The sequence below is a fragment of the Ambystoma mexicanum genome, chromosome 5q (genome assembly GCF_040938575.1).
Source record: "Ambystoma mexicanum isolate Mex_15411 chromosome 5q, UKY_AmexF1_1, whole genome shotgun sequence".
Classification (NCBI taxonomy): domain Eukaryota; kingdom Metazoa; phylum Chordata; class Amphibia; order Caudata; family Ambystomatidae; genus Ambystoma; species Ambystoma mexicanum.
The window spans coordinates 360359027-360384565 of NC_090933.1; the positions used below are offsets into that span (position 1 = coordinate 360359027).

A 25539-nucleotide genomic window follows, 5' to 3' on the forward strand; every position below is an offset into this window, starting at 1 on the left:
TCTCCCAGAAAATGGGAAGAATTTCTTAAAAAGATGATGGAGGTATTCTAGAATGTGGCCCGACCCCCTCGAATGAACCTCGGAAGAGCCATACCACTAGGGTCACTCCATGGGACGACAAAGGGAAGTCTAGGACTAACTTGGTAAAAACCGGTAGTGTCGAGGATACTCGAAAAACTCGAGTCGACGACAAGTCGTCACGGACTCTTCAAGAGTCGAGCACCTCTCCGGTGCCATATAAAAAACATAAGTCGTCGAAGGCTTCGAGGACTCCATCGACGCCATCGGCGTCGACCGCTTCGGCATCGAAACCAAAAATAACCTTGACGCCTGTATCAAAGTCATCTTCGAAGTCATCGAAGATTCCTTCGACAACTTCGAAGGATTTTTCCATTCCTTCGACGCGTATGGTAGAGGAAGAAAGAAGATTTACTCCGTTGCCCAGGTCAGACTTTTTTAAGTCCATGTACTCAATTTATGAGGAATCTGGCTCGGAGGAAGAGGAAGTCACTCCCTTTGGAGTTTCATATGGCACAAAACAAGTTCCTGAGGAACTCATTGATCAAGAGACCAAAATGAGAGACCTGAGTGACACTCTACATTCTGCCAGTGGAATTGACACCTCCCCAGAATTAGAGTTTGCCAGACCTGATCCTGCAGAACATGCAGACTCAGGGTACAGGAGTCTTATGACCAGAGTAATTGAGTATATGGGTTGGGGTAACACTTCACCCGTTTTTGAACAAGATGACATGCCAGATATAATTGTCAGAGGTCCTCAAAAAGATCCAGTTCTCCCCTTTCATAGGGCTCTTCAGAGGAGGGTGGAGAAAAACTGGGAAAAGCCTGAGAGCATTGCTGCTGCAGATAGTAATTTCCCCAAGAAATACAGACCAGCTGGTACGGATCCTGAATACTTAAACAGTCATCCGACTCCAGAAAGTCTAGTTATTCAGGCAGCATCCACATCAAAGCAAACTGCATATTCCACTATCCCTCCAGATAGAGAGGATAAAAAAGTTGATGCCTGGGCACGTAAAGTTTTCACTTCAGGCAGTATGGCCCTTAAATCGACAAATGTCACCTGTACCCTGGCCAGGTTTACCCATACCCTGTGGGACTGTATTTCGGCAGTGGTTGAGCATATTCCGGAAGGCGAGGAAAGGGAAGGCTTCCTGAATATAGTCAAAGACGGGAAGGAGGCAATGGGGGAATGTCTCCAGTCTGGACTGGATACTGCTGATAGTATCAGCAGACCCATGGCTGCAAGCATTGTACTACGCAGATTTGCATGGTTGAGGAAGTCGGGGTTTGCACCAGACGTGCAAGCCAGACACCTCAACATGCCCTTTGATGGCTCGAGACTGTTTGGCAGTAAGGTTGATGAGAGCCTAGAAAAACTTCAGACCTCGAAAGCGGCAGGTAAATCGCTTAGTGCCTCCATGCGCCAGCCTCTAAAACCCTATTCCGGCTCATCTTCTTGGAGGGGTCGTTCTTTCGTTACTACTCCTCATTTGGTAGAGACGGAGATAGAGAAGAGGACAGGCTTCTTAAAGGGGCAAAAGAAACTTCCCTCGTGGAGCACGAGGAAGAGGTGCAAAATCAGCCTCAGGAGCGGCATCTGTACCCTCAGCCACTCCTGCAGCAGCCTCCAAATCCCTTTGAGACCTGGTTGCACAAAACACCAGTGGGAGGCAGGATCTCTCAGCATCTGAAGGAATGGCGGGGCATTACCTCAGATGCTTGGGCACTGGAAACAGTAGCCCAAGGTTACTGTCACCCCTTCCAAAAAAGGCCTCAGAATCATCCACCGGGAGCCAACTCCGTAAAAACTCCAGACCCGCTTCTGTTGCAGGAAATTTCAACCCTGCAAGAGAAAGGTGCCATAGAAAAGGTACCTGTAGCGGAGAGGAACAGGGGTTGATACTCCCCATATTTTCTCATCCCAAAAAAGGACAGAGGACTGAGACCCATCTTGCACTTAAGAAACTTGAACAAGTTCCTCAGGAAGGACAAGTTCAAGATGGTCACTCTTTCTCAGATCCTTCAGGCTCTCCAACTCCAAGATTGGATGGTATCATTGGACCTTCAGGATGCTTACTTTCATGCGCCAATCCATCCAAAGCACAGAAAGTACCTGTGGTTCGTGATTGGCAACTCTCATTATCAGTTTCGGGTTCTGCCATTCGGGTTGACCTCCGCCCGAGGGTTTTCACCAAACTGTTGGCAGTTGTGGCAGCGAGTCTCAGGAGAGGGGGTATTCACATCTACCCCTACCTGGACGACTGGTTGATCAAAGCAAGTTCTCCAAAACAAGCTCAGGAACATCTTTCGATCACTTGCCACTTCCTCCACAAATTGGACTTCTCCCTCAATTTCAAGAAATCCCATATGATACCATCCCAAAAGCTCCAGTTTATTGGAGCCGTCTTGGATACTTCCTCGGGAAAAGCCTCGCCTCCCGAAGTGAGAGCTCTCCACATCCAGCAGATGGTAACGAAGTTCCAGAATGCCCAACGTCTACCGGCCTTCGATTTTCTCAGGTTGCTCTGCCTCATGGCATCCTGCATTTTCCTAGTACCAGAGGCCAGGTTGAGAATGAGATCCCTTCAATGAGCACTCAGAACTCAGTGGTCCCAGTTCTCAGGGAATATGTCAGATCTTCTGTAAGTCCCGAGCGCAGTTGCTCAGGATCTTCTATGGTGGGCTTGCAACGACAACATTCTCAAGGGAGAATATTTTTGGCAACCATGGCCGGAGATAACAGTAGTGACGGACGCCTCACTCACGGGGTGGGGAGCACACACCAACGATCTGACAATCAGCGGTCGTTGGTCTCCATCGGAGTCCAAACTTCACATCAACCTTTTGGAGCTGAGGGCAATCAGACTAGCGCTGAAGGCCTTTCTGCCCTCTGTACAGGGAAAGAATGTCCTGATAATGACAGACAACACAGTGGCCATGTACTACCTCAACAAAAGAGGAGGAGTAGGGTCACTACCACTGTGCAGAGATACAATGCAGCTATGGTTCTGGGCAATACGAGAAGGAATCTCTCTATCGGCAATTCACCTAGCCGGAGAGAAGAACACGGCAGCAGATGCTCTGAGCAGGCAGAGCACGGTCTCTCACGAGTGGGAGCTGGCTCAGGAAGTTCTTCTGGAGATCTTCGCCCTTTGGGGAACCCCTGAAGTGGATCTGTTCGCCACCGCGATCAACAGGAAGTGCGATCAGTACTGCTCAAGGGAATTTCCTCAAAGAGGAGCTCTGGGAGACGCATTCGTAGTAGAGTGGAAGTTTCCACTGCTGTACGCGTTTCCCCCAGCCCCGTGATTCCTCAAGTAATCAGGAGGTTGAGAAAGTTCAGGAAAACCATGATCCTAATTGCTCCGGATTGGGCCAGGAGGACGTGGTACCCGGACCTTCTAGACATGTCCATCTGCTCTCCAATACGTCTTCCGCAAAGAGAGGATCTTCTCTCGCAAGAGGAAGGTCGGGTTCTCCATCCAGAGGTCAAGACACTCAACCTTCACGCATGGTTTCTGAGAGGTTGAGATACAAGGATTGGGATCTTCCGGATGACGTAATGGAAGTCTTGCTTTCGGCCAAAAGGCCAGCAACAAAATCTTTGTACAGATGTCGCTGGAACAGGTTTAGTAACTGGTGCAAAGATAAGGATGTGGACCCTTTTCAATGTGGCACTCCAGTGGTGCTCTCTTTTCTGTTACATCTAGCCAATCTGGGGCTCCATATAGGAACAATGAAAGGATACCTTGCTGCGCTGTCCATTTTCAAGCGCACCTCGGAAGAGGTTTCATATTTCAAAATACCATTAATCATTCAATTCTTAAAAGGGCTTACTAACGTATACCCTCCAGTACCTTTTCATGTCCCAACTTGGGATTTAAATTTAGTACTAACATTTTTGACTTGCATACCTTTTGAGCCTCTGCACTCCTGTCCATTGAGGCTTCTAACACTAAAAACTGTCCTTCTTGTGGCCCTATCATCAGCCCGCAGGGTTAGTGAAGTTCAGGCTCTCTCATGCAGACCACCATATACTGTTTTTTATAAGGATAAGGTAGTCCTTAAGGTTAAACCTTCCTTTTTTCCAAAGGTAGTTTCTGACTTCCATTTGTCACAAAAAATAATACTACCAACATTTTATCCTCCTCCTCATTTGGGCAAGGAAGAGGAGAGACTGTATAGACTAGATCTCAAGAGGGCTCTTAGTTTTTACATCTCGAGGATCTCTAAATTACGACAAGATGACCAACTGTTTGTGGGTTATACTGGTCATAAACTGGGCTTATCAGTAACAAAACAGACCATATCCCGCTGGATCTTTTTGGCCATAATTGAATGCTATAGATTGGTGGGAAAAGACCCACCAGATGGGCTTCGAGCCCATTCTACAAGGGGAATGGCTACTTCTGCGGCTCTAAAGAGGGGAGTTCCGGCAGCAGATATTTGTTCAGCTGCAACTTGGAAAACAATGATACTTTTATCAAGCATTACTGCTTGAATACTGCCTCCTCCAATGAGGAGTTATTTGCCAAGGCAGTTCTGCATTCTGTCCATGAAAACTGTAATTAGTACTCCCACCTCCAAAATTGCCGCTGCTATGGGAGTCTATCATAAGATGAGGAATACGTGGGAGGAAACAATCCATTCGAAGAACAAGTTACTTACCAACTGTAACGTTCTTTCGACTGGATGTTCCTCACACGTATTCCTCATCGACCCTCCCATCTGACCCCGCAGTACAGTTTACGTTTTCTTACACTTTCCTCTCACGAAGAATTTATCTGTCATGGGGCACGCCTGGGTGTTCCTCCTATATGTTCATCGAAAAAACAGAACTGAAGCAACGGGCGCGGCTCAAGCTATTTATACCATCGGTGATGTTGACAGAGTACGGAGTCCGTCGAGGGACAATCAACGCCACGACCTCGAGCACAGCGTCCTCTGCCGAGAATTTTTTTTTGCCAAAGCAGCGAAGCTGGAGATAACGATTTATCATAAGATGAGGAATACGTGGGAGGAACATCCAGTCGAAAGAATGTTACAGTTGGTAAGTAACTTGTTCTTCTGTAAAATGCAGGGAGAGAATGCAGAGGTTGTGCTGTAGTTCCTGATAAAAGCTCCGAACCTGGAAGCTGCTGACAAGTCGACCCAGAACCTTGTGAGACCCATTACACTCATGATGACCTGCATTTTGGGCCATCCACGTTGTGCTGCGACCCTGCAGGGCTGCAATACCCCAATACCCTGGGATCTCAAGCCAATGTGCGTTGCATCGGTCTTCCAAATTCTGAATCTCGCTGAAACTTAATGGACATTCTGCTGGATCTCCAGAGGTAAGATTCCAGTCTAAAAGGTCCCCTCACCAGAGTGCTGGACCTTGCAAATGACGAGAATCCGACCAGCAAAATTCTCTCTTCTTCTGTGCGCCTGAAAAAGGCACCAAATCCACAGAGCCGCATCCAGCCATGAGGAAAACCTTGCCCAGAGCCTTCCCCATGAACCTTTCCAAGAAAAGAGAATAAGTGTTTAAAAGTGACTTACTTGCAAAAGAAGTTGGTTGGTAACTGTAACTCTGAGAGTGAACAGTTACAAACGTTATTACTTACCTTAGAAATGTTCTACCATTCTAAAAGGTATATGTAAGGGCATTTTACTTACCTTAGAAATGTTTTGCCATTCTTACAAATATATCTAACATCTTTCTTTCCTTAGAAACTGTTTCGCTATTCCAACAGAAAGTAGATGTACGGTTCTATTATTCACCTGTGATTTGGTAGTGCCTCTTCCCAAAAGTAATGCGCTTGGTTTCACGTCACTATTCCTGTTAGACTAAATGTATGAGTGTCCCCAACCAGGTCTTGCTTTCCCTGACTTGCTGTTAGTCTGTCCAGAATAAGTCTGTTTTAGGTTTTACCTTCCTAGAATACCTTTGAGCCATTCATAAAGTGTAAAACTGGGTTTTGCTTTCCCTGGTCTGTTGTAGACAGACACAAAAACAGTCTTAGGTTTATACCTGCCTTTCAATTGCTTATAGCTCCTGTAAAAAGTGTATAGGTTTTACTTACCTTGAGTACCGTGTTATCCTAAAATAAGTTAGTTATTGCTTCCCTTAGTCTGTGAACTGAAAAGCAACTGTAATTGAATATTACATCCCAAGGTCCAACTCCCCTAGAATAACTGTTATCCTGAATCAGAGTTATAAGTTTATGCTGTTCCTAGAATCTGTGTTTCACTAGATCAGAAAAGTATATTTTTCAGTGGATATAACTTTGGGATTTCTTGCTGAGCATCACGGTGCAACTGATAGGTCTACTAGCCTGGTTTTACTGAAAGTAATCTAAAAGTAACTATTGGTTTTGACTTCCCTAGAACTCCTGTTAGGCGTTCCAAATAAGGTTTTATGCTTTGGTCTGTGTACCTTCAAGCATAGTGTTGCGTTTTTCCATAATGTGTTTATATGATCTGTGATAGTACTTTATTCCCCCAAGATTTATCTGGGCCTACTTGTATTTAAATAAACCATTTATTTTTTACAATACATAGTGTTTCAGTGTTTCTTTGGACCATTTGTATTGCAATCTCTTTGTACTGATTATACAGCCATCTCTCCCTCTTAAAATAAGGAGCCTGGCTACTCTGTCTTCGCTACCATGAACTCAGGTGGTACAGCCTTATATAATTAGTGGACTCTTGTACTGCCTCAGTTGAATGGTTTTACTAAGCCCTTAGTTGGACTTCAGAAAAACTGTCCTAACACAGGTGTATAAAAGGAGGAAGAAAAAGCAACATGGTTAGCAGCAGGCAGGCCTGTGTAAGGAGCAGCAGAGAGGCCTGTGTAAGCAGCAGCAGGGAGACCGGTGTGACAGACACAGAACCTTGTTGGAAGAGAGGCGAGCCACTGATGGGAACTGCCATGAGAAAGTCTGAGGTGCACAGCACACCTAGACGCTGATAACTGCAGGGAAAGGGGACCTGAGACAGCCCAGCGTGGGAGCAAGAGCTCCATGGAGCGGACTGGCTGCAGAAAAGGGAGCCGGGTGGAAAGGCTGCCCTTTTCCCTTTCAACTAAAGTGCTTGTTCCCTGTTGCCGAGAAGCTGGCCCAGGGGTGTCTGAGGGGCAGGGGTTGGACCCCAAGCAGCAGAGGCTGCAGATCGTGTGCTCCGCGCTGTGAGGACAGCTTCATATGAGGCCGGTGAGTTTCTGTCCAATAGGAAATCCGGCGCACGAAGCGCGAGTGAGTGAACATTCTATTTGTGATTAAATATTTTGTATCTAGCAGTGGAATGGTCGCGTGCATTACGAAGGCACGTTTTCGAAGATCTCCCCTCATAGCTTTTTTCCATTGTTGAACTTTGAAGAACTGGAAATACTTTGTATTGGAGTGGTCATGTTTCTTAAAGCGGAATGGTTTTCCAAAGTCTCTGAGTATTGGGAAGTTCTCTTAAAGTGAAAGGCATACATATTCCATGACGGGCTGAATGAAACAAGAGCATGTGCCTAATTAATACCCAGAGAATACCAAATTGAATATGAATTTAAGAAATTAAGCGGAATAGACTGCATGTTGCCTTTAGCAGTGAAAGAAACTGTGTAATCATTAAAACTCCCTGCATACTGCATTTTGGAAACAACTGAACTTTCACGATTAAATAAATCACAGAATGCTAGGGAGTAAATCCCATTAATTATATGGAATCCTGAGAATAACTTTATTATCTGCAGAATGGAAGTGAAATTGCATGGGCCAAAGAGTGGATAAAGAAGAACGTTAAGGCCCTTTTCTCGTGCGTATTTTGAACTTTAATGGAATACAGAGTGTCAGGGAAGGGAACCCTGAAACTTATTTGCCCTTTCCTTTGAATTGTGAACTATGGTGGAAAACAAGCCTTGGAAGAGCGAATCCTGAAACTTCATAAGTCTTTATTTTGTGCTTTGCACTTTGATGGTTTTGAACTTGGGGAAGGGAACCCAGAGGATTGTTTCCAGACTATATAATCTTGAACTTGAAACAAAGGATGACTCTGAGGCTTTTTGTGGAACTGTTTTTATACTTGGGGAAGGGAGCTGAAAGAAAAGCTGTGAGCTGGAGGAAGCTCAGAAGTTTAGTTGAACACGGTTTCTTTTGATTATTACATCCCTACACATTGGTTTATTATAGTTGTGAGTGCAAGGAAAGGTTTTGGACACAAACTGACTTTTAAGTTGAACTCTTGGACTCAGACGTTCCTTAGTTTCATTCAGGTATGGAAATCCCTCCTTAGCATAGGGCAGTTTAGGCCTTCAACCATCCTGATATTTAAGTTAATAAATATTCTTTTATTCAACTTGATATCTCTTGTCTGTGTCGTACTTCATGATGTCTTCACAACACACACTCACAGGAGCAATGGTACTAGCAGGAGAATTAAAACGTCAAAGGTTGCCGCACTACTTGCAGCACAATGGAGCTCAGTTTTTTCAGGGGTGTAATGTGAATGGAAGGCATAAAAGCCTTTTGTAAAGGTTGTATGCCTTACATTAGCGTCATCCCCCATTTTCGTCCATTTCTATGATGGAGAGAGGGGCGGAATGCAACTTGCGTTTCCACCGCCTCCCTTCCTTCCTCTCTACTATACAAATGCCGCAGCATTTGCACCGGCAGACTACATAGGGATCCGTTATGCCAATCAGCGTTTACTCATTTGCACAGCTGAGTGCCAATGTGCAGGGCAACAGGCGTGTACACCGCCTTTGGCCCTGCACATTCACATTCTGCCGTAGGAAGGACAAATATTTGGCGGTAAGTAGCTGGCTACGTGTATGCCGACATGTCCCCACCGCCAAATTACATGCAGGAGCAAAATGAGCTCCAAAGTGGTAAACCTATTCAAAGCTGATCGCCAATAGTGGCGGGAGCTGGGCCAATGCAGTGCGCAGAGAAGTATTTCAGAGAAGATACTGACAGATGGGGGCAAGTGCCAGGGTCCCAGCACCGCTCCTAGCACCTGAGATTCCCAACGCCCATAGCACTAGCGTACATGGTAGCAACTCCTCCGCTCCACTGTGCAAATGAGTTCAAAGCATACTGTTATTTGTTAAACCAGGTTAGTTGAAAAATAATACATACACATGCTGCTTACTCTGCTTGCTCCAAACTGCATGCACACAGGAATGTGCTTTCCACTGGATTCATTGGATCTGTTTGCTTTTTTCCCCCCAAAGAAATACAAGATGCATATTGATCATAAAACGGGTATTGTTGAGATGTTCATGGACAAACTTGAAGATGAGGACGAAGGCACGTTCACCTTCCAGCTGCAGGATGGAAAGGCGACCAACCAATCCAGTTTGGTGCTCATTGGTGATGGTGAGTACACCCCTTAATTAAGCACATCAGTGACATCGCAGTCCTTGCTGCCTGTAGTGGGCATCTGGCAAAGAAACAGACACTTGTGGTGGGGGGTGGGGGAGGAAGCAAGGGGTAATAACCAGACCTACTATTTCAGCACCAAGAGATAGTGGAATGTGCTGTACAAATAATTAATGATCACAACCCCACGAATGTTGTGACATTAGAATCCGCACCACGGCAGAAAACATCGGGATATAGTATGATAGGTTATTTATAACGCTCTTAATACCCAGAGGTTTCTAAGCGCCAACCTGGGGATCGAACCTATATTTCTCCGTGTCGTCTTGCTTCCAAGGCGAGCACGTTGCCTCTGAGCTATCCGCCCGAAACAGGATATATGCAAAGGGAGCAGTCAGAAGAAAACAAAGTTCAATTTCTTATCGAATGTTTGCAATGTATTGCTCGCCCTGCGTGCATAGCATAGGTCACGTATTGACAAACCTGGATACTGATAGGGTGAGGCTGATAATGATACGCACAGGACATGGTGATTAGCTCTGGCTGGATCCGGTTTGTCCATATCCCAAAGGAAGCACCGCCGGCTGAACCACTCGATTATTTACTAGTTGCTCGCTGGAGAGTAATTATGGCAAAATGCCTTACAGAGCCCTTCTGCAGTATTTCCGACCAGGTGCTGAGCTTCTGGTTGGTGTAGAGTCCTTTCCTGGTGTCACCATCCTTCAAGCGGCCTGTGTATTGAATGAGATTCAGGCACCATGCACGGCCTCTGAGTAATTATGTAAGGCAGGCCGCCTACAAACCCAGAGAAAACACTTAGTTTACAGGGACAAGATATTGAATACGCCCTTGCAGGGAAGACAATCCTTCATTTGCTGGCGCATCCTCTCCAGCCCCTCTCCTCCCAGAATGACCCCTCTTCCTGATTAACATTTGGCAACTCCACCCAACCACCACCTCGCTGGCCAATGTACACCCAAAGAGACTGGTGATCCCGCACACTGTGCCCAACATTATATGCCTTGTGAAATGGACGAAGAAGGGGTTCCGCTAGTAAGGGGCACGCTTGGCAGTCTTCGCCGCTCCCTGGCTGAATCATTTCTGTGTTTTTACCAGAGTGGCGGGGTGCGTGCCTGGTTGGAACAGGTAATGTGGGGCGAGGGGAACCATTGAAACATGGCTACTGCAGAATGTAGGCTTTTGTATGTGAGCGGGGAGACAGCGGATGGAAGCATAGCTCAGGGGGAGCGTGCTCATCTTGGAAACAAGACAGCAGAAAGCAGCGTGGGTTTGATACCCAGCCGCTGCTCTTAGATGCCAGTGTCTGGCATGAAGCGTATTACAAAAATATATATATAGATATATTTATTGATAGCGCAACGTATCAGCTATGCCAGTGCTATTTGCAGTGCTTAATTTGTGGGGGTGTTTGCCTGGGCTGAGCCCTGGCACTTATTTCTGAGCGCCGGCACTTATTGTCTCAGACTCAGTTTGATTATGATGCGGTGTTCTGGAAACTTCATTATTGTAGCTGCCGGTCACATAATGAACACCCATAGAATCAGAGCAAAATGTAAATGATGATTGTGTCAAGACACAAGTATGTTATTTTATGTGTATGTTGATTGGCATTTGTAAATTACACATCTGTCATAGTGAGTACATCCGTCAACCACCATAAGCTGGTGGGAGTTGAAGCTTTAACCCCATATTTGTTGATAGCATGGGGAGCAGCCGTGGATGGTGGAAACGGTGGGCGGGGAGCGGCCCATCCTGACGTGTCATGGGCGTGTTAGAAAATATTTGAGACCCGGCACTTATATTTTTATAAATCAAGCACTGGCAATTTCTATATAGCAGATCTTTACCAGGGCCTCAGTGTTCAGTCAATAGGTAACTCATGGTGTTTTGCTTCCCGCGGTAATATCTTCTTCTCTTTTCTTCACAGTGTTCAAGACATTGCAGAAAGAAGCAAGTTTCCAGAGACAAGAATGGTTTAGGAAGCAAGGTAATGCAAACACCTTTCACTGCAAAGAAAACACATTGGGCCCAATTCACAGAGATTTGCAAACACACTGGGCCCAATTCACAGAGATTTGCAAACACACTGGGCCCAATTCAGAAGAGATTTGCAAACACATTGGGCCCAATTCAGAAGAGATTTGGAAACGCACTGGGCCCAATTCAGAAGAGATTTGCAAACACACTGGGCCCAATTCACAGAGATTTGCAAACACACTGGGCCCAATTCAGAAGAGATTTGCAAACACATTGGGCCCAATTCAGAAGAGATTTGGAAACACACTGGGCCCAATTCAGAAGAGATTTGCAAACACACTGGGCCCAATTCACAGAGATTTGCAAACACACTGGGCCCAATTCAGAAGAGATTTGCAAACACATTGTGCCCAATTCAGAAGAGATTTGGAAACACACTGGGCCCAATTCAGAAGAGATTTGCAAACACACTGGGCCCAATTCACAGAGATTTGGACTGCAGCAAATTAGGAGACGACCCAGGCGTCTCAGATGGGTTCCCCCTATGACGTACATGATTCACAAAGCTCACAACTAGAACACATCAGGAGCTGCCCGTTAGCAGCCCTGAGATGCTTAGTGCAAATATTTGTTAATCGTATTTGGACGTGAGCTTCTCAAAGAAGGATACATTATATAAACTCAAGGTGGAGCAAATGCCCAACCCCAAATAACACCCCAGCATTAAATCCATTGCATGCATAGCGACACCTGCCAGTGCACTGGCCTGCTATGCCAAGCCTACCCGACGAGCTTTCAGATGGGAAATATAGGCCGACTGTCAGGGGAAGTAGAAAATGCTGGTTCGCGCTTGGACGAAAATGTGCAATAGGGCAGAGCTGGATGGCACAATGATAATTGGGCAGAGATACAGCTCCACTGGACCAGATTAAATCCAGTCCACGGTGCCAACATACAGACAGGACTGTGAAGCTTTTCACACCACGAAAATATTTGCTGGTTGTGCCAGTAGAGATGCCTACAATCGATTGGGCATGATGTAAGCCAATTCAATTGTAAAATGATTCCCTACTAGGAAGCTTCCATCACACTTTCATTTGTGGCATGACGGTAGTCCTGGTACATGGTGACTGCCACTTGCAGGTATAGCAAAACAAAGGAGATGATGGATGGAAGGTTTAGAATTAATCTTAACCTCTGGGATTGCTCTGAACAACCCTCGAGACCCAAGCACCCCTCACTGATGATGCCCAATGTGGCCGAAACGTGTCTGGGGATACTTGTGGTCTCCAGTAGAAGGGATGCGACCTAGCAGTTTGGCTCGACTGCCCCTTTGGCGGCAGGACCAAACCTGATTTGCATATTATCTTTCCCCTTTCTGTAATGATTTTGCAGGTGAAGTACGATGGCCTCAGGGGTTGTCCAGAGCGATGCCCGAGGCTAAGATGAATTCTAAACTTTCCAGCCATCATCTTTTGTTTTGCTGTAGTTAATCCAAGTGGGACGGGTATGCCCAGACGTGGGTCCCGTGCTTGCTTGGCCTAGATACCCAGGCTACTCCTCACTGATGACACCTAATGAGGCCGAAACATGTCTGGGATGCTTGTGGTCTCGTGCAGAAGGGATGTGACCAAGCAGTTCGGGCTGGACTGCCCCTTTTGGGTGAGAACAAGCCACATTTACATATGGCCTTTAACCTTTCTGTAATACCTTTACAGGTGAGGAACGATGGTCTGGGGGGTTGCTCAGAGCGAAGGCAGAGGTTACGATTCATTCTTAACCTTCCAGCCATCACCTCTTTTACGTTAAACTAGTGGGTGGGCAGAATTTGGGCACGCCTGGAGGGAAGGTGACTGGTCTAGTGGGTGTTTTGTTGTCTGTGGCTGGAGGACACTTATATTCTTATACTGGCCTCCTGGCTTGGCCATATGATGTGCTCCTAGGAAAATAATTATATAACCCTGTGCCTCTGGTTCTTTATCTACAAAAAGGCGGAGCACCTAACACCCATAGAAAGCACTATAAAAACCACCGGGCAAATGCACACAAGCCAGATCTGTATGGACATTCTTGTATTTCTAGGTTCGTGCATCTTTTGGGCAGTTTCTTTCTGTTTCTGCACACACTTTCTGGTGTCTATTGCTCGCTCAGTCATCATTTGTGCAGTGACTCGAGGCAGCTTTTGGTGCCAGGGAGGGCGGCTAATAGGGCACCAGCAGGAGCCTGGGAGATGCACTGGGCACCACGGAGGACCCAGGAGGGGCATCCGAGCACCCCACCCCTTCCCTGGCTCTGCTACTGACACATGAAGTGCAGACATAACGACACCATAAAGGCTTGCGGGTTTCGGCTGTGACGCTGCTATGGCACCTGCCTCAGTGAACACAGATGGGACATTATTTTACTTTTTAACAGCTCCTTGTAAATATGATAATGAACCTAATCCCCAAACTTTTACACCAAGAGACAATTCGAGTTTTCCAAACCGTCTCCAAGAGCCTCCACAAGTCTTGTCTAATCCCTACTGCGGAAGGATTTCAGGGGACAATGCAGCAGCTGGGGCGCATGGATTCGGAACACACAATCTCCCGCCAAGAAGGCACTTGGTTGACCCCAGAACTTTACAGTTGCTGTCGTGGAGGGAGGTCTCCGCTAGAGTCACTGAGCCCCTATTGCCGCAGCAGCAAACTCGTCTGCTGCTGCATCTGTGCAGATCTCAACCCACTTCAACAAACCCAACCTTTAATAATGTAGACTCATTCGAAACTTCTTTTGGCCTCATGCTCAATCATAACACAAACGTGATTTTGAAATATTTCAGCCTCGCGCTCCTCGTGGGTTCAACACATATTAAAAAAAGTGACTAAAGCACAGATAGGTTGCACTTCTCCTAGTCCACTCATCAGATAGTCATATTGCAGTCATTAATGCACAGTTATATACAGTGCTCTAAGTGGGAGGCAGAATCGAGGGGGGGCTCTAGTTAGGGGGTGTGGGCAGGGTACAGGTGGGTGGGGTACCCTTACTAGAGCCCCCCTCACCTATGTGGGGTGGGAGCCTGACAATTGCTTTGCTCTCTGGCAGGAGAGCTGGGACACATTGGTATTATATCTTTGGTGCGCCCAGCTTCTCCTTTTTGTTCCAAATCACGGGCTCCAAACCCTGCTGGCAGGATATCTGTGGGAGGGTCAGAGCCTATGATTAAGAAACAAAAGGAGAGGCTGGGCGCACCAAAGCTTTTATAACAGTGTGCCCCAGCTCTCCTTTTGCTTCTTAATTAGAGGAGCTAACCCCCAGCAGGCAGTCCTTTCATTCAAGGTGGTTAAAGGGATGCCTGCAGTGGTCACTGGAATCCCTTTGGTAACCCTTTTACCACATGGCTATTTGAGTTAAAGGGTTGCCTGCTGGTGGTTAGGTCCTCTCACTGAGAAACAGAAGAAGAGCTGGGGCGCCTGGCCTCCCCTTTTGTTTCTTAGAGTGAACGTCAACCCCCAGCAGACAGCCCTTTCACTCAAGGAGCTGCATGGTTAAAGGGCTGCCAGCAGGTGTCAGCACTTCTAATCAGAAAAAGGGGAGAGATCGGCTGCTGCCTCACCTTTTTTTCAAATCAGAAGCGCTGACACATGCAGGCAGACCTTTAACCATGTGGCTCTTTGGCTAAACGGGCTGCTCATGGTGGTCCGCATATTTGGGACTAGCTGGGGAGGAGCCTTGGCTCGTGAGCCCTTTTTGGAGACTGCCAGTGCTCTGCCCTAGCTAAACCCGGGCCACTTAAAGCCCTGGTTATATATAATCAAAACATTCTACAACATAGCAAACAACTAGCAAACTACAGACCCATCTGCTAACTACTGTTTGTTTGTGGCCTTAGTTAGTGGTCATGGGCAATTAAGATCCACTTCCATTGACGACCTGTTTCATCACACTCGATCTAGCAACCACATTGTCCTCGTATTTTTGATCACTTGTCTTTATTCAGTAGGCAGGTATTGTCAGCCGAGCCCACCATTGATGATACTGCCCTTGGCTTCCTGGCAGTGTCCTGATCACGTGCAGCCTTAAACCACTCACCACGGGGGTGTGACTTGGAGAGTCGCCTTCAAGTTCCCTTACTGTCCCCTGTGTTTAATACGTTGCTTGCAACCTCCCCAGCACCCTCCCTCCTGGTGCTTTGCGGGTTCTGATGCATGGCTGTAAAGTTCATGCATATGTAGATGGTTGCTCGAAATGTCCGTGGAGACTGTTAACCTCTCCTCCCCAGGGGCGGAGCCAGCCTCAACATTTTGGGGAGCGGGGGGCTGCATATCAGTTTTGAAAGCTGGTTGCGATAGTGACCAATAACTCATTGTGCTGTACACCCGCAAACCCCACCCCCTTCCTCTGGGCCCAGGAGGCTGAATGGCTGCTATGCCTTCCTTTGGCCCATCAGATGCATTTTATTTTCACAAAGCAGTGTCAATCATTGGAGGCGTGGCCCATCTAAAAGCTGAGCCCAGCAGGAAAAGCCTTTGGCTTTCTCATAGGGAGTATATTGATATCGCCTGGACAGGCTTTTGTCCTGCCTATGATTGTTAAATGTACATGCCCTGCAGAGGTCAAAGTGGACGGGAACTAATGGGTACGACGTTCCCTTACTTTCCAGGGCAATCCTTCATCGCACCCTTATTTTTTGCGACTGGTAATACCGTTCCAGGATGGCAACTTTAAAAAAAAATGCTTTTTGTTTTAAAATTCACCCCTACAGGGGACCCGAACCTGAGGACTGCCATATCAAGCCAGTGTAACATGGCACTGAGCTATCTCTTTATTCGTTCCAGAAGACTAGTTGGGATGTAAAAGCCATTCCCAGGCAACCAAAAAGGGGCGGGGCAGAGGGAACATCGTTCCACTACTTTATACACTTCGATCACTGCTCCCAGGTGAGAAAGGTAACAGGCTCCTGCCATAGCAGCCTTTTCCCATCAGAGTCCCGGGTAGAGAATAACGGCAGAATAACGGCCTTCTGTCTGCATGCTCCCCCAAGTGCCAGAGCAAGATCGAGCAGTCTACCTAGAGTCAATGACTAGGTCTAAATGCAAAAGAGAAAGGCTTGTCACCCAAACTCCCAGCAATTCAAACAAACATCCAGTCATATATAGATATTATCCTGTTACATGCCTTGAGTTCATCGTGGACTTGGAGCATCACATCGAACAGAACTAGAAAACATTTTGGTGTCACTGGTTCTAGAGCTAGGCCACACTAGGCAGCCACCTATGGTGGAATTAGAGAAATCGCTCAGAAAATTGAGCGAATGGTACGTTTGACCGATTTTGGCCAGTACCATTCGACCGATTTTTCAAAATACCAAACACGCAGAGCAGGGGTTGCGGGGTTGTTCCCTGCTCCCCATGTTTGTTATTGTTGGGTTTCGGGGGTGCGGGATTTCCCCCGCTTCCTCAATATTGGAGGTGGGGGACGAAATAAACAATTTAAGAGAAAGGAAAAAGGGACACTGCAGCGTCGGACACGACCCGGATTAGAGGGACAGAACTGACGCTGCAGGGTACAGGAGAGTCGGCGGATTCAGAAAAAGGAAAGTGTCGGGTTGGGGGATGGACTGGGGAATCTAGGGAGCATAGGTTTGGTGTGTTTGACCGTGGTAAAAATGTATTTGCGGTGAAATTGACTACGGTCAATTCCGCCACGAACAATTCTACCACAGTCAAACAACCCAAATCCCCTATGGCATCACCAGCACGGGTCCCTGATCACCCTATTACCATGCAATGATGCACCTTCACTGAGGGCTGCACACATTCTTGAACCTACTCTGCATGTGTGTCCCTGAAACTTACCATCCAAACATAGAGCAGACCTCCCCCTGCTAGCATGATCTTCCCATGCACTCCACAGGCTCGGCTGCTGCCTCCTTCTGTTCTTTTTCACCTAGGTAGTAATCACTGAGAACTGGTGTTCAGCAAAGTGAGGCAGCTCTGTTGTATTACAGAGGTTCTGCATCCCAGAAATCCATATTTTGCATACTCCTGCTCCCTGTGACTACGTGACTAGGGAACCACTGGTACGTCTTAAATATCTCTCCTGCGACCCCACCTGCCCAATGTATACTCCTGATAGTAAGCTCAAGTTTTTTGCAGTGGACGTTCCCTATGGCGTGCAGCACTTACCTCAATGTCACCCATTACTCATTGTGTCTCTCTAGTCCTTGAGAATGCTCTTATGACGGCCTCATTTCACGGCCTATGAGGTCATTGCCTGTTTTTTGTGGGCTGTGCTGGTTTGAGAACATCAGATTGCAGTGACCGATAGCGTTATTTCAGCACTTCTTTCTCTTCATATTCCACCACACACTAAACTTGGACGAATTAACCCGATTTGGGGTTTTCACGTCTTAATTTGGCAAAAACATTATTTCTAATAGATTGTGTCCTCCCACAGATTCCTCATCTACTTATAATAAAAGGCCAGATATATATTTTCTCTGAGGTGGTCATGCGCAGTAGAGGCTGCCGAACTTACAGAATGCTCCGCTAGAGGGAGCTGTTGCCTTAGGATATACAGTTGCCCAATTCGTATAGTTTCACCTGTTGTCACCGCTAGAGAGAGCTGTAGGCTTAGGATATATAGTGGTCCTACTGTGTCAATAAAAACCTGCACTTTGGCCCGTGTACACTAGTCTTTGCTATACCAATATCCTGCTTGCAAGCAGGAAATCAGTATATCAAAGATGAGGAATTTGTGGGAGGAACATCCACTAGAAAGAACCTTACCAGGGATAAGTCATTTCTTCTTCCAAACAGGCCACAACCTTTGTATATGTACAGAAAAGCCATGTGTATACGCTTGTGCTGTTATAAATTATGTTTCACCTTTTTGTCTCCTAGGTCCTCATTTTGTCGAGTATCTGGGATGGGAAGTGACGGCAGAATGTAACGTACTGTTGAAATGCAAGGTAAAAAGTGAACAAATGTTGCCTCATTTTGTGCAGTACACTTATTGTTCTAGTTAATTATGTGCAGGTCAAGGAATGACTCATCATCTAAACCCCACGTGTCCGGTAGAAATACTTAGGAATCCAGCTTTAATTTGAAGTTAATTCTGGGGAGACATTAGGATATTCCTTGATTATTTTGGATAAGTCCGATGATAAGACAGATATTCCTTTTAAGGATCCTATTCACTAGAATTGCAACTCAACTAAAAAAAACAGTAGTACAAGCACCGTTGGAAAACTTGACTGAAAGAGAACTTTGTACAAAAACGTAAATATAGCCAATATCTCTGGCTGGCCTCCCTTGGCCCTCTTCCTCCTCCCACCTTTGAGGCTAAGAACCTCGGGGTCATCTTCGACTCCACACTCTCCTTTTCTCCTCACATTTCTGACGTCTCTAAGAAGTCACACTACCAACTGCACCTCCTCAGAGTATTCTTCTTTTCCTCGCCTTCCCCCAGAAGCTCAATGTTTCCAGAGCTCTGGTTCTCTCTAGGCTGAACTACTGCAACAGCCTCTTTCTAAATGTGCCTGCTTCTATTCTCTGCCCTCTGCAACTCATCCAGAACAGGACTGCGAAACTTGTCCTTGGCCTCAAGCCCAGGGATCGTATTTCTCCAGCACTGAAAACTCTGCAATGGCTCCCAGTGGCCGCGAAGATTAAGTTCAAGACCTTGTGCATTGTCCACAAGGCCTTCTGGGGCCTGGGTCCTCAATACCTCCAACTCTCTCTTCAAAAATATCTTCCTACTCTAGCTCTTCACTCCTCTGCCTCCAACTCCCTCAGGGTCAGTCGCTTCAAGCAACGAGTTGGTGGTAGATCTTTCTTCGGCTGGGGCCTCCCTCTGGAACAGCCTTCCTGAAAATTGAGGAGAACCATCTCTGCTTCCAGAAGCACCTCAAGACTTTCCTCTTTGCTTCTGCCTTCTCTCTTCCTCTCCCTGCTGAATTCCTGTCTGAAATTGAAACTGCACTGGTCACCTGGCTACCCTCTGATCTCGGGCCCAGGTCCCTTCCCTACCAGTTGAACACCTGCACTGCCCCCCTGGCAACCCTTGCACTTGGGTCTGTATCTGTAACCCTACAGCCTTCCTACCTGCACTTTGTACACCTTCTGTCTGCACTTAGCCTCCCACTTGCCACAGCTGGCCGCACTTCTTTATTGTTTGATCCCATATACTGCACTGTCCCCTTTTGACTTGCACTTTCCCCCACCCCTCTCCCCTGCACTTACACAATCTCAATATCACCTGGCCTAGTAAGATCACTGTCTCTATTTTCCCCTTGTTCCCCCTCCCTTGCCTCGTCGCGCCTTAAAACACTTGTGTATAGGGGCATTATAAATACCAAATCATACCATATCATAACACCTCAGGTGCCTGCAAAGCTTGTAATTTTCACACTTCCAAACCTCAGCGTTGTTTTAGGAAACCATTAGTCACTGTACATGCCCAAACCTTACATGTGCACCTAAACCCTTTCTCTGGATCTGCACATGGTCTGCTGGCCACTGGTACAGAGCTGGAAGTGTTCATGGTCTGGAGTCATTTGAAGGCAATTTCAAGACAAACAGAAAGTAAAGGGGGCCTCTTCCAATAGGCCCATTGCTTGCTGTGATGTGGAGGACAGAAGGCCACAGAAGAGATCGGGGTAAGAATCATTAAAAAGGTGTTCCCATGGGAACAAAGATGAAGGGCAAACGCCTCTTGATCCAAGCTGATGTAGATAGACAAAATCAGAAATGGGTAGCCTGGAAACAGCCAGGGGTAAGGCAAGAGTGGGTAGGTGCGGAGACAGCAAAAAAGGGGCTGGAGCAAGACAGAATTTGTTCAAGCACATTATGCTGTGGAGGAACACAATGGAGCAAGGGAAATCGACCAACATTGTGATTGGTCATTTATAACGCGCTTAATACCCAGAGGTTTCTAAGCACGTACCTGGGGGTCTACCCTGTGTTGCTCCCTGTCGACTTGCTTCCAAGGTGAGCACGTTGCACCTGAGCTATCCTCCCAAGAACATTAGTAGGGAAAGCTTAAGTTAAAGGGTACACAAACGCTTCATCTGTAATCCTGAAGCATTGCAGCACACCAGACTGATGAACACCTTCTGCTTTTGAGAATAAAGAAATTGAATCCTGCCGCAATCAGTCTAAAAACAGAAATAGTTTCCCTCTATTTTGCATTGTGAATTCCTGCATCCCAGGGCTAGAGCATTGCGGGCAGCTTGCGTTGATCATATGCCTGCATGGATTGCAAATAAAAGTTCCACAGATAGAAAAAAAATCCCTCATAGCTGCCCCTGCAAATGCTTGTCCACAATTCTGACAAGCTGCCCCCCACCCCTGCCCTAACCCTCTCCCAGTGTGCACCACGCAGGGGCCTTGCCATGGACCCCGGCACTAAGAAATGAAGTATTTCACATGGACCTGGTTCCTTCTCCCTGGAAACAGGAAGAAGTAAGTCTGTAGCTCGTATCTGCTCCCCCAATGAAAACTCTACTGGATAGGCTGCAAGCCTGAGCTCTGGAAAACACCCTCGTTCCAAATCCGGTACAATTCAGTGCAGGTTCTGGCACAGCTGATCAGCGTATGGAGCACAATCTTCTTGTTGCCAAATATGTCAATGAAGCTCTTTTGAAATCCATTAGGGGGAGAATTATTTTTAAAAAATACACAGAAATCGGAACAAAACACACTCAACATAATTGCAGAAGGAAGGTTCACCAAGGATGTGCCTGGCCCCATCCTCTTCAACCCTTACAGTAAAGCAAACCATAGGATTCTATACAGTACAATTGTAGGACCGAGGATTTGGCTGGGGACCCCCCTCTTCAAACCTTACAGCAGGGCAATAAGCATGATTCTGCACAGTACAATACTAGAGCAAATGATTTGCCTGGAGACCCTCCTCCTCAACCCTTACAGTAAGGCAATAAACAGGATTATGTACAGTACAATCCAATGACCAAGAAATTGCCTGGCAAACCTACTCTGTTAACTTTACAGTAAGGTAATAAACAGGATTATGTACAGTACAATCCTAGGAGCAAGAATTTGGCTGGATACCCTCTTCTTCAACCCTTACAGTAAGGCAATAAACAGGATTATGTACAGTACAATCCAATGACCAAGAAATTGCCTGGCGAATATACTCTGTTAACTTTACAGTAAGGTAATAAACAGGATTATGTACAGTACAATCCTAGGAGCAAGAATTTGGCTGGAGACCCTCTTCTTCAACCCTTACAGTAAGGCAATAAACAGGATTATGTACAGTACACTCCTAGTACCAGAAAATTGCCTGGAGACCCTCCTCTTTACCTCTTACATTAAGACAATAAACAGGATTATGTTCAGTACAATCCGAGGACAAAGGATTTTCCTGGTGATCCTCCTATTCAACCCTTACAGTAAAGCAATAAACAGGATTATGGATTATGTACAATTCAATCCTTCTAGGGCCAAGGATTTGCATGGAGACCCTTTTCTTCAACCCTTACAGTAAGGCAATAAACAGGATGAACTACAGTACAATCCTAGGACCAAGGATTTGCCTGTAGACCCTCCTCTTCAACCCTTACAGTAAAGCAATAAACAGATTATGTACAGTACAATCCTAGGACCAAGGTCTTGCCTGTAGACCCTCCTCTTCAACCCTTACAGTAAAGCAATAAACAGATTATGTACATTACAATCCTAGGACCAAGGATTTGCCTGGAGACCCTCCTACTCAACCCTTACATCAAGGCAATAAACAGGATTCTGTACAGTACAATCCTAGGAACAAGGATTTGCCTGGAGACCCTCCGCTTCAACCCTTACAGCAAGGCAATAAACAGGATTATCTACAGAACAATCCTAAAACCAAGGATTTGCCTGGAGACTCTCCTCTTCAAACATTACAGTAGGGCAATAGGCAGGATTATGTACAGTACAATCCTAGGGCCACGGATTTCCCTGGAGACCCTCCTCTTTAATCCTTTCAGTAAGGCAATAAACAGGATTTGCACAAAACAATCCTAGACGTCCCAAGTGTTGACAATAATTGGATCTCCAGATGGCTGAAGAATGATGATCCGATCTGAACTGAGAACATTGTGTTTGTTTGCATCTCACAATCCCAACACATCAGCAAGACTAGAGCTCTGAATACTAACACTACAAAATGTAAAACACTTTGAATAGGATTGTGCCATCCACTCCCTCCTTTGCAGCTGGTAATACTTCCCTGTGCCTTCTACTCAGAGGCATGGTCTCACTGCACCTATGCCCCTACACACAATACAGATCGTCGCGCTCAATTGCTCTTCGCACTCCACCTGTATCCCGCTCCGTTCACTCGGCAGGGCCACTGATTGCAAGCCATGTTCGCATTTCATATTTTTCACTGGCCCAGTTATATTCTTCTCCCAACTATTCCAGGAAGTGCCATTCTTAGTGTAAGGCTCTACCCATGCCTTTACGTTCTAGAACATGAGCACCATCTATTTTCAGTGTCTTGCAGTGAGCATTGTCCTTGTAGAACACTAGCTAAAAGGGGAGATGAGCATTGAGGCAGAATGTTGGGAGAGAAACATCAAGCTTTGTAACAGTGATTAAGGCCCTCGGCTGGACCATTGTTTTAAATGGCTCACTGACATTTCAGTGTTATAATTAAGCGACCCAGGCCTGAAGACCAAGTTAAAGACCCAGATAGAGCAAGGGCATTAGCAGAGGCGTTGCTGGGGGGGGGGGGGCTAAGGGGGCTATAGCCCCTGGTCTTTTGGTTGTAGCCCCGGATAGAATCTCAGTAGCTACAACCAAAAGACTGTCTAGCCCCCAATCCTGACAGTTCCGACATCAGCTTAGCCCCGGATCTTTTCCAGACCTAGCAACACCCCTGTGCATTAGGCAAGGTTCACTCATCACACCGGTACGGCATACAGTTTGGTTCTATAAAGCTGTCGTAACCTGCTTTTGGTATTTAAATTTAAAGGGGTATTTGCCGGCCTGTTGATAGTATATGAATCTGCCTGCATTGTAACAGGGAGATGGCTGCTGGTGCATTCTGCATTGCTGGCAATATACTTGGAATGCTGAGTGCTGGACATTCGGTGCACGAATATTCCAAAGGTTATCACGTGTGACAAATTACAACACACTCCAGTTAACTCTCTAAGAAAAGTGTTCAGGATAAGGCAACACCACATGCTGCTACACTCCAAAGCAGAACCCGCCTGGTGGGATGCAGTCCAAGGCAGACCCGCATGGTGGGATGCAGTCCAAGGCAGACCCGCATGGTGGGATGCAGTCCAAGGCAGACCCGTATGGTGGGATGCAGTCCAAGGCAGACCTGTTTGTTTGTTTGTTTATTTTATTTGTAACGCGCACCAGACCCGGAGGTATCAGGGAGCGACGACAAGGATACTTTGAGCTTACATGGTTACAGAAAAACATTATAGCATAATTACAGGTTTACAAAATTAGTACACTGATATACAACAAAATATAGCACAGATATATGTACAGAAATAGTATAGCACAGATATATGTACAGAAATAGTATGGCAAGAGTATACAAGGTTCGGGCACAATATTCAGCGGTAGTTACTTAGGATGAAGGTTATGGGATACAGTCCAATGCAGACCCGCGTGGTGGGATGCAGTCCAAGGCAGACCCGCGTGGTGGGATGCAGTCCAAGGCAGACCCGCGTGGTGGGATACAGTCCAAGGCAGACCCGCATGGTGGATTGCAGTCCAAGGCAGACCCGCGTGGTGGGATGCAGTCCAAGGCAGACCCGCGTGGTGGGATGCAGTCCAAGGCAGACCCGCGTGGTGGGATGCAGTCCAAGGAAGACCCGCGTGGTGGGATACAGTCCAAGGCAGACCCGCGTGGTGGGATGCAGTCCAAGGCAGACCCGCGTGGTGGGATGCAGTCCAAGGCAGACCCGCGTGGTGGGATGCAGTCCAAGGCAGACCCGCGTGGTGAGATGCAGTCCAAGGCAGACCCGCGTGGTGGTATAGAGTCCAAGGCAGACCCGCAAGATGGGATGCAGTCCAAGGCAGACCTGCGTGGTGGGATGCAGTCCAAGGCAGACCCGCGTGGTGGGATGCAGTCCAAGGCAGACCCGCGTGGTGGGATACAGTCCAAAGCAGACCCGCGTGGTGGGATACAGTCCAAGGCAGACCCGCGTGGTGGGAGGCAGTCCAAGGCAGACCCGCATTGTGGGATACAGTCCAAGGCAGACCCGCATGGCGGGATGCAGTCCAAGGAAGACCCGCGTGGTGGGTTGCAGTCCAAGGAAGACCCGCGTGGTGGGATGCAGTCCAAGACAGACCTCTGTGGTGGGATGCAGTCCAAGGCAGACCTGCATGGTGGGATGCAGTCCAAGGCAGACCCACGTGGTGGGATGCAGTCCAAGGCAGACCTGCATGGTGGGATACAGTCCAAGGCAGACCCGCACGGTGGATTGCAGTCCAAGGCAGACCCGCGTGGTGGGATGCAGTCCAAGACAGACCTGCGTGGTGGGATGCAGTCCAAGGCAGACCTGCGTGGTGGGATGCAGGCCAAGGAAGACCCGCGTGGTGAGATGCAGTCCAAGGCAGACCCGCGTGGTGGGATACAGTCCAAAAGAAACACCTCCTGCAACACAACAATTTGTGATATTCAGGGGTGCACAGAATCATAATTCGTAGAAGCAGCAGCGTTTATCTCAGATATTTAGATCAGTTTGGTTTGGGTTTTCAGATGAACACTTTCACTCTTAATGCTCGTCACCAAACTCTGCTGGGCTGAGCATGTGCACCGAGCGTATGATGCCCCCGGAGGATGTCGCGGGGGCCTCGGCTCCCCCTAGGCCTCCATATGGGAGATCAGTTGCCGCAGGTTCAGTTAAAGACCTCTCACCTTGGCCCTCTGAGCCCACTCACTTTCTTCCCATACTCTGTGTCAATTCCACAACTCACTGCATTCATTGCTCCCTTTTTTGCCCCTCCCCAAACTGGGAACAGTGCTTTATGGCTTGAAAAGGGGGGAAAACGTAAAATCAATGGATTGGGATTGTTTACTCCCCTTTATCGATACAGGAAGTTGTTTTTCAAGTTACAAAATGCTGTGTGTAACATATGTGATGTCACTGAAAATAGTTCGGCCTCACTGAGAAGGTCCGGCGCATGTGCAAGCGTCACACGGAATG

The 25539-nt window shown here is 47.0% G+C and overlaps 1 protein-coding gene across 2 annotated transcripts in view; it reads left to right on the forward strand.

Annotated features, from left to right (window-relative positions):
* Positions 1-25539, forward strand: part of MYOM1 (myomesin 1) — a 526093-nt gene that overhangs the window by 479482 nt on the left and 21072 nt on the right. For both annotated transcript variants that reach the window (XM_069620852.1, XM_069620853.1), the window contains exons 27-29: positions 9230-9374; positions 11326-11385; positions 18260-18327. In XM_069620852.1, coding sequence (XP_069476953.1) covers positions 9230-9374; positions 11326-11385; positions 18260-18327 — 273 coding nt within the window. The remainder of the gene's footprint in view (positions 1-9229; positions 9375-11325; positions 11386-18259; positions 18328-25539) is intronic.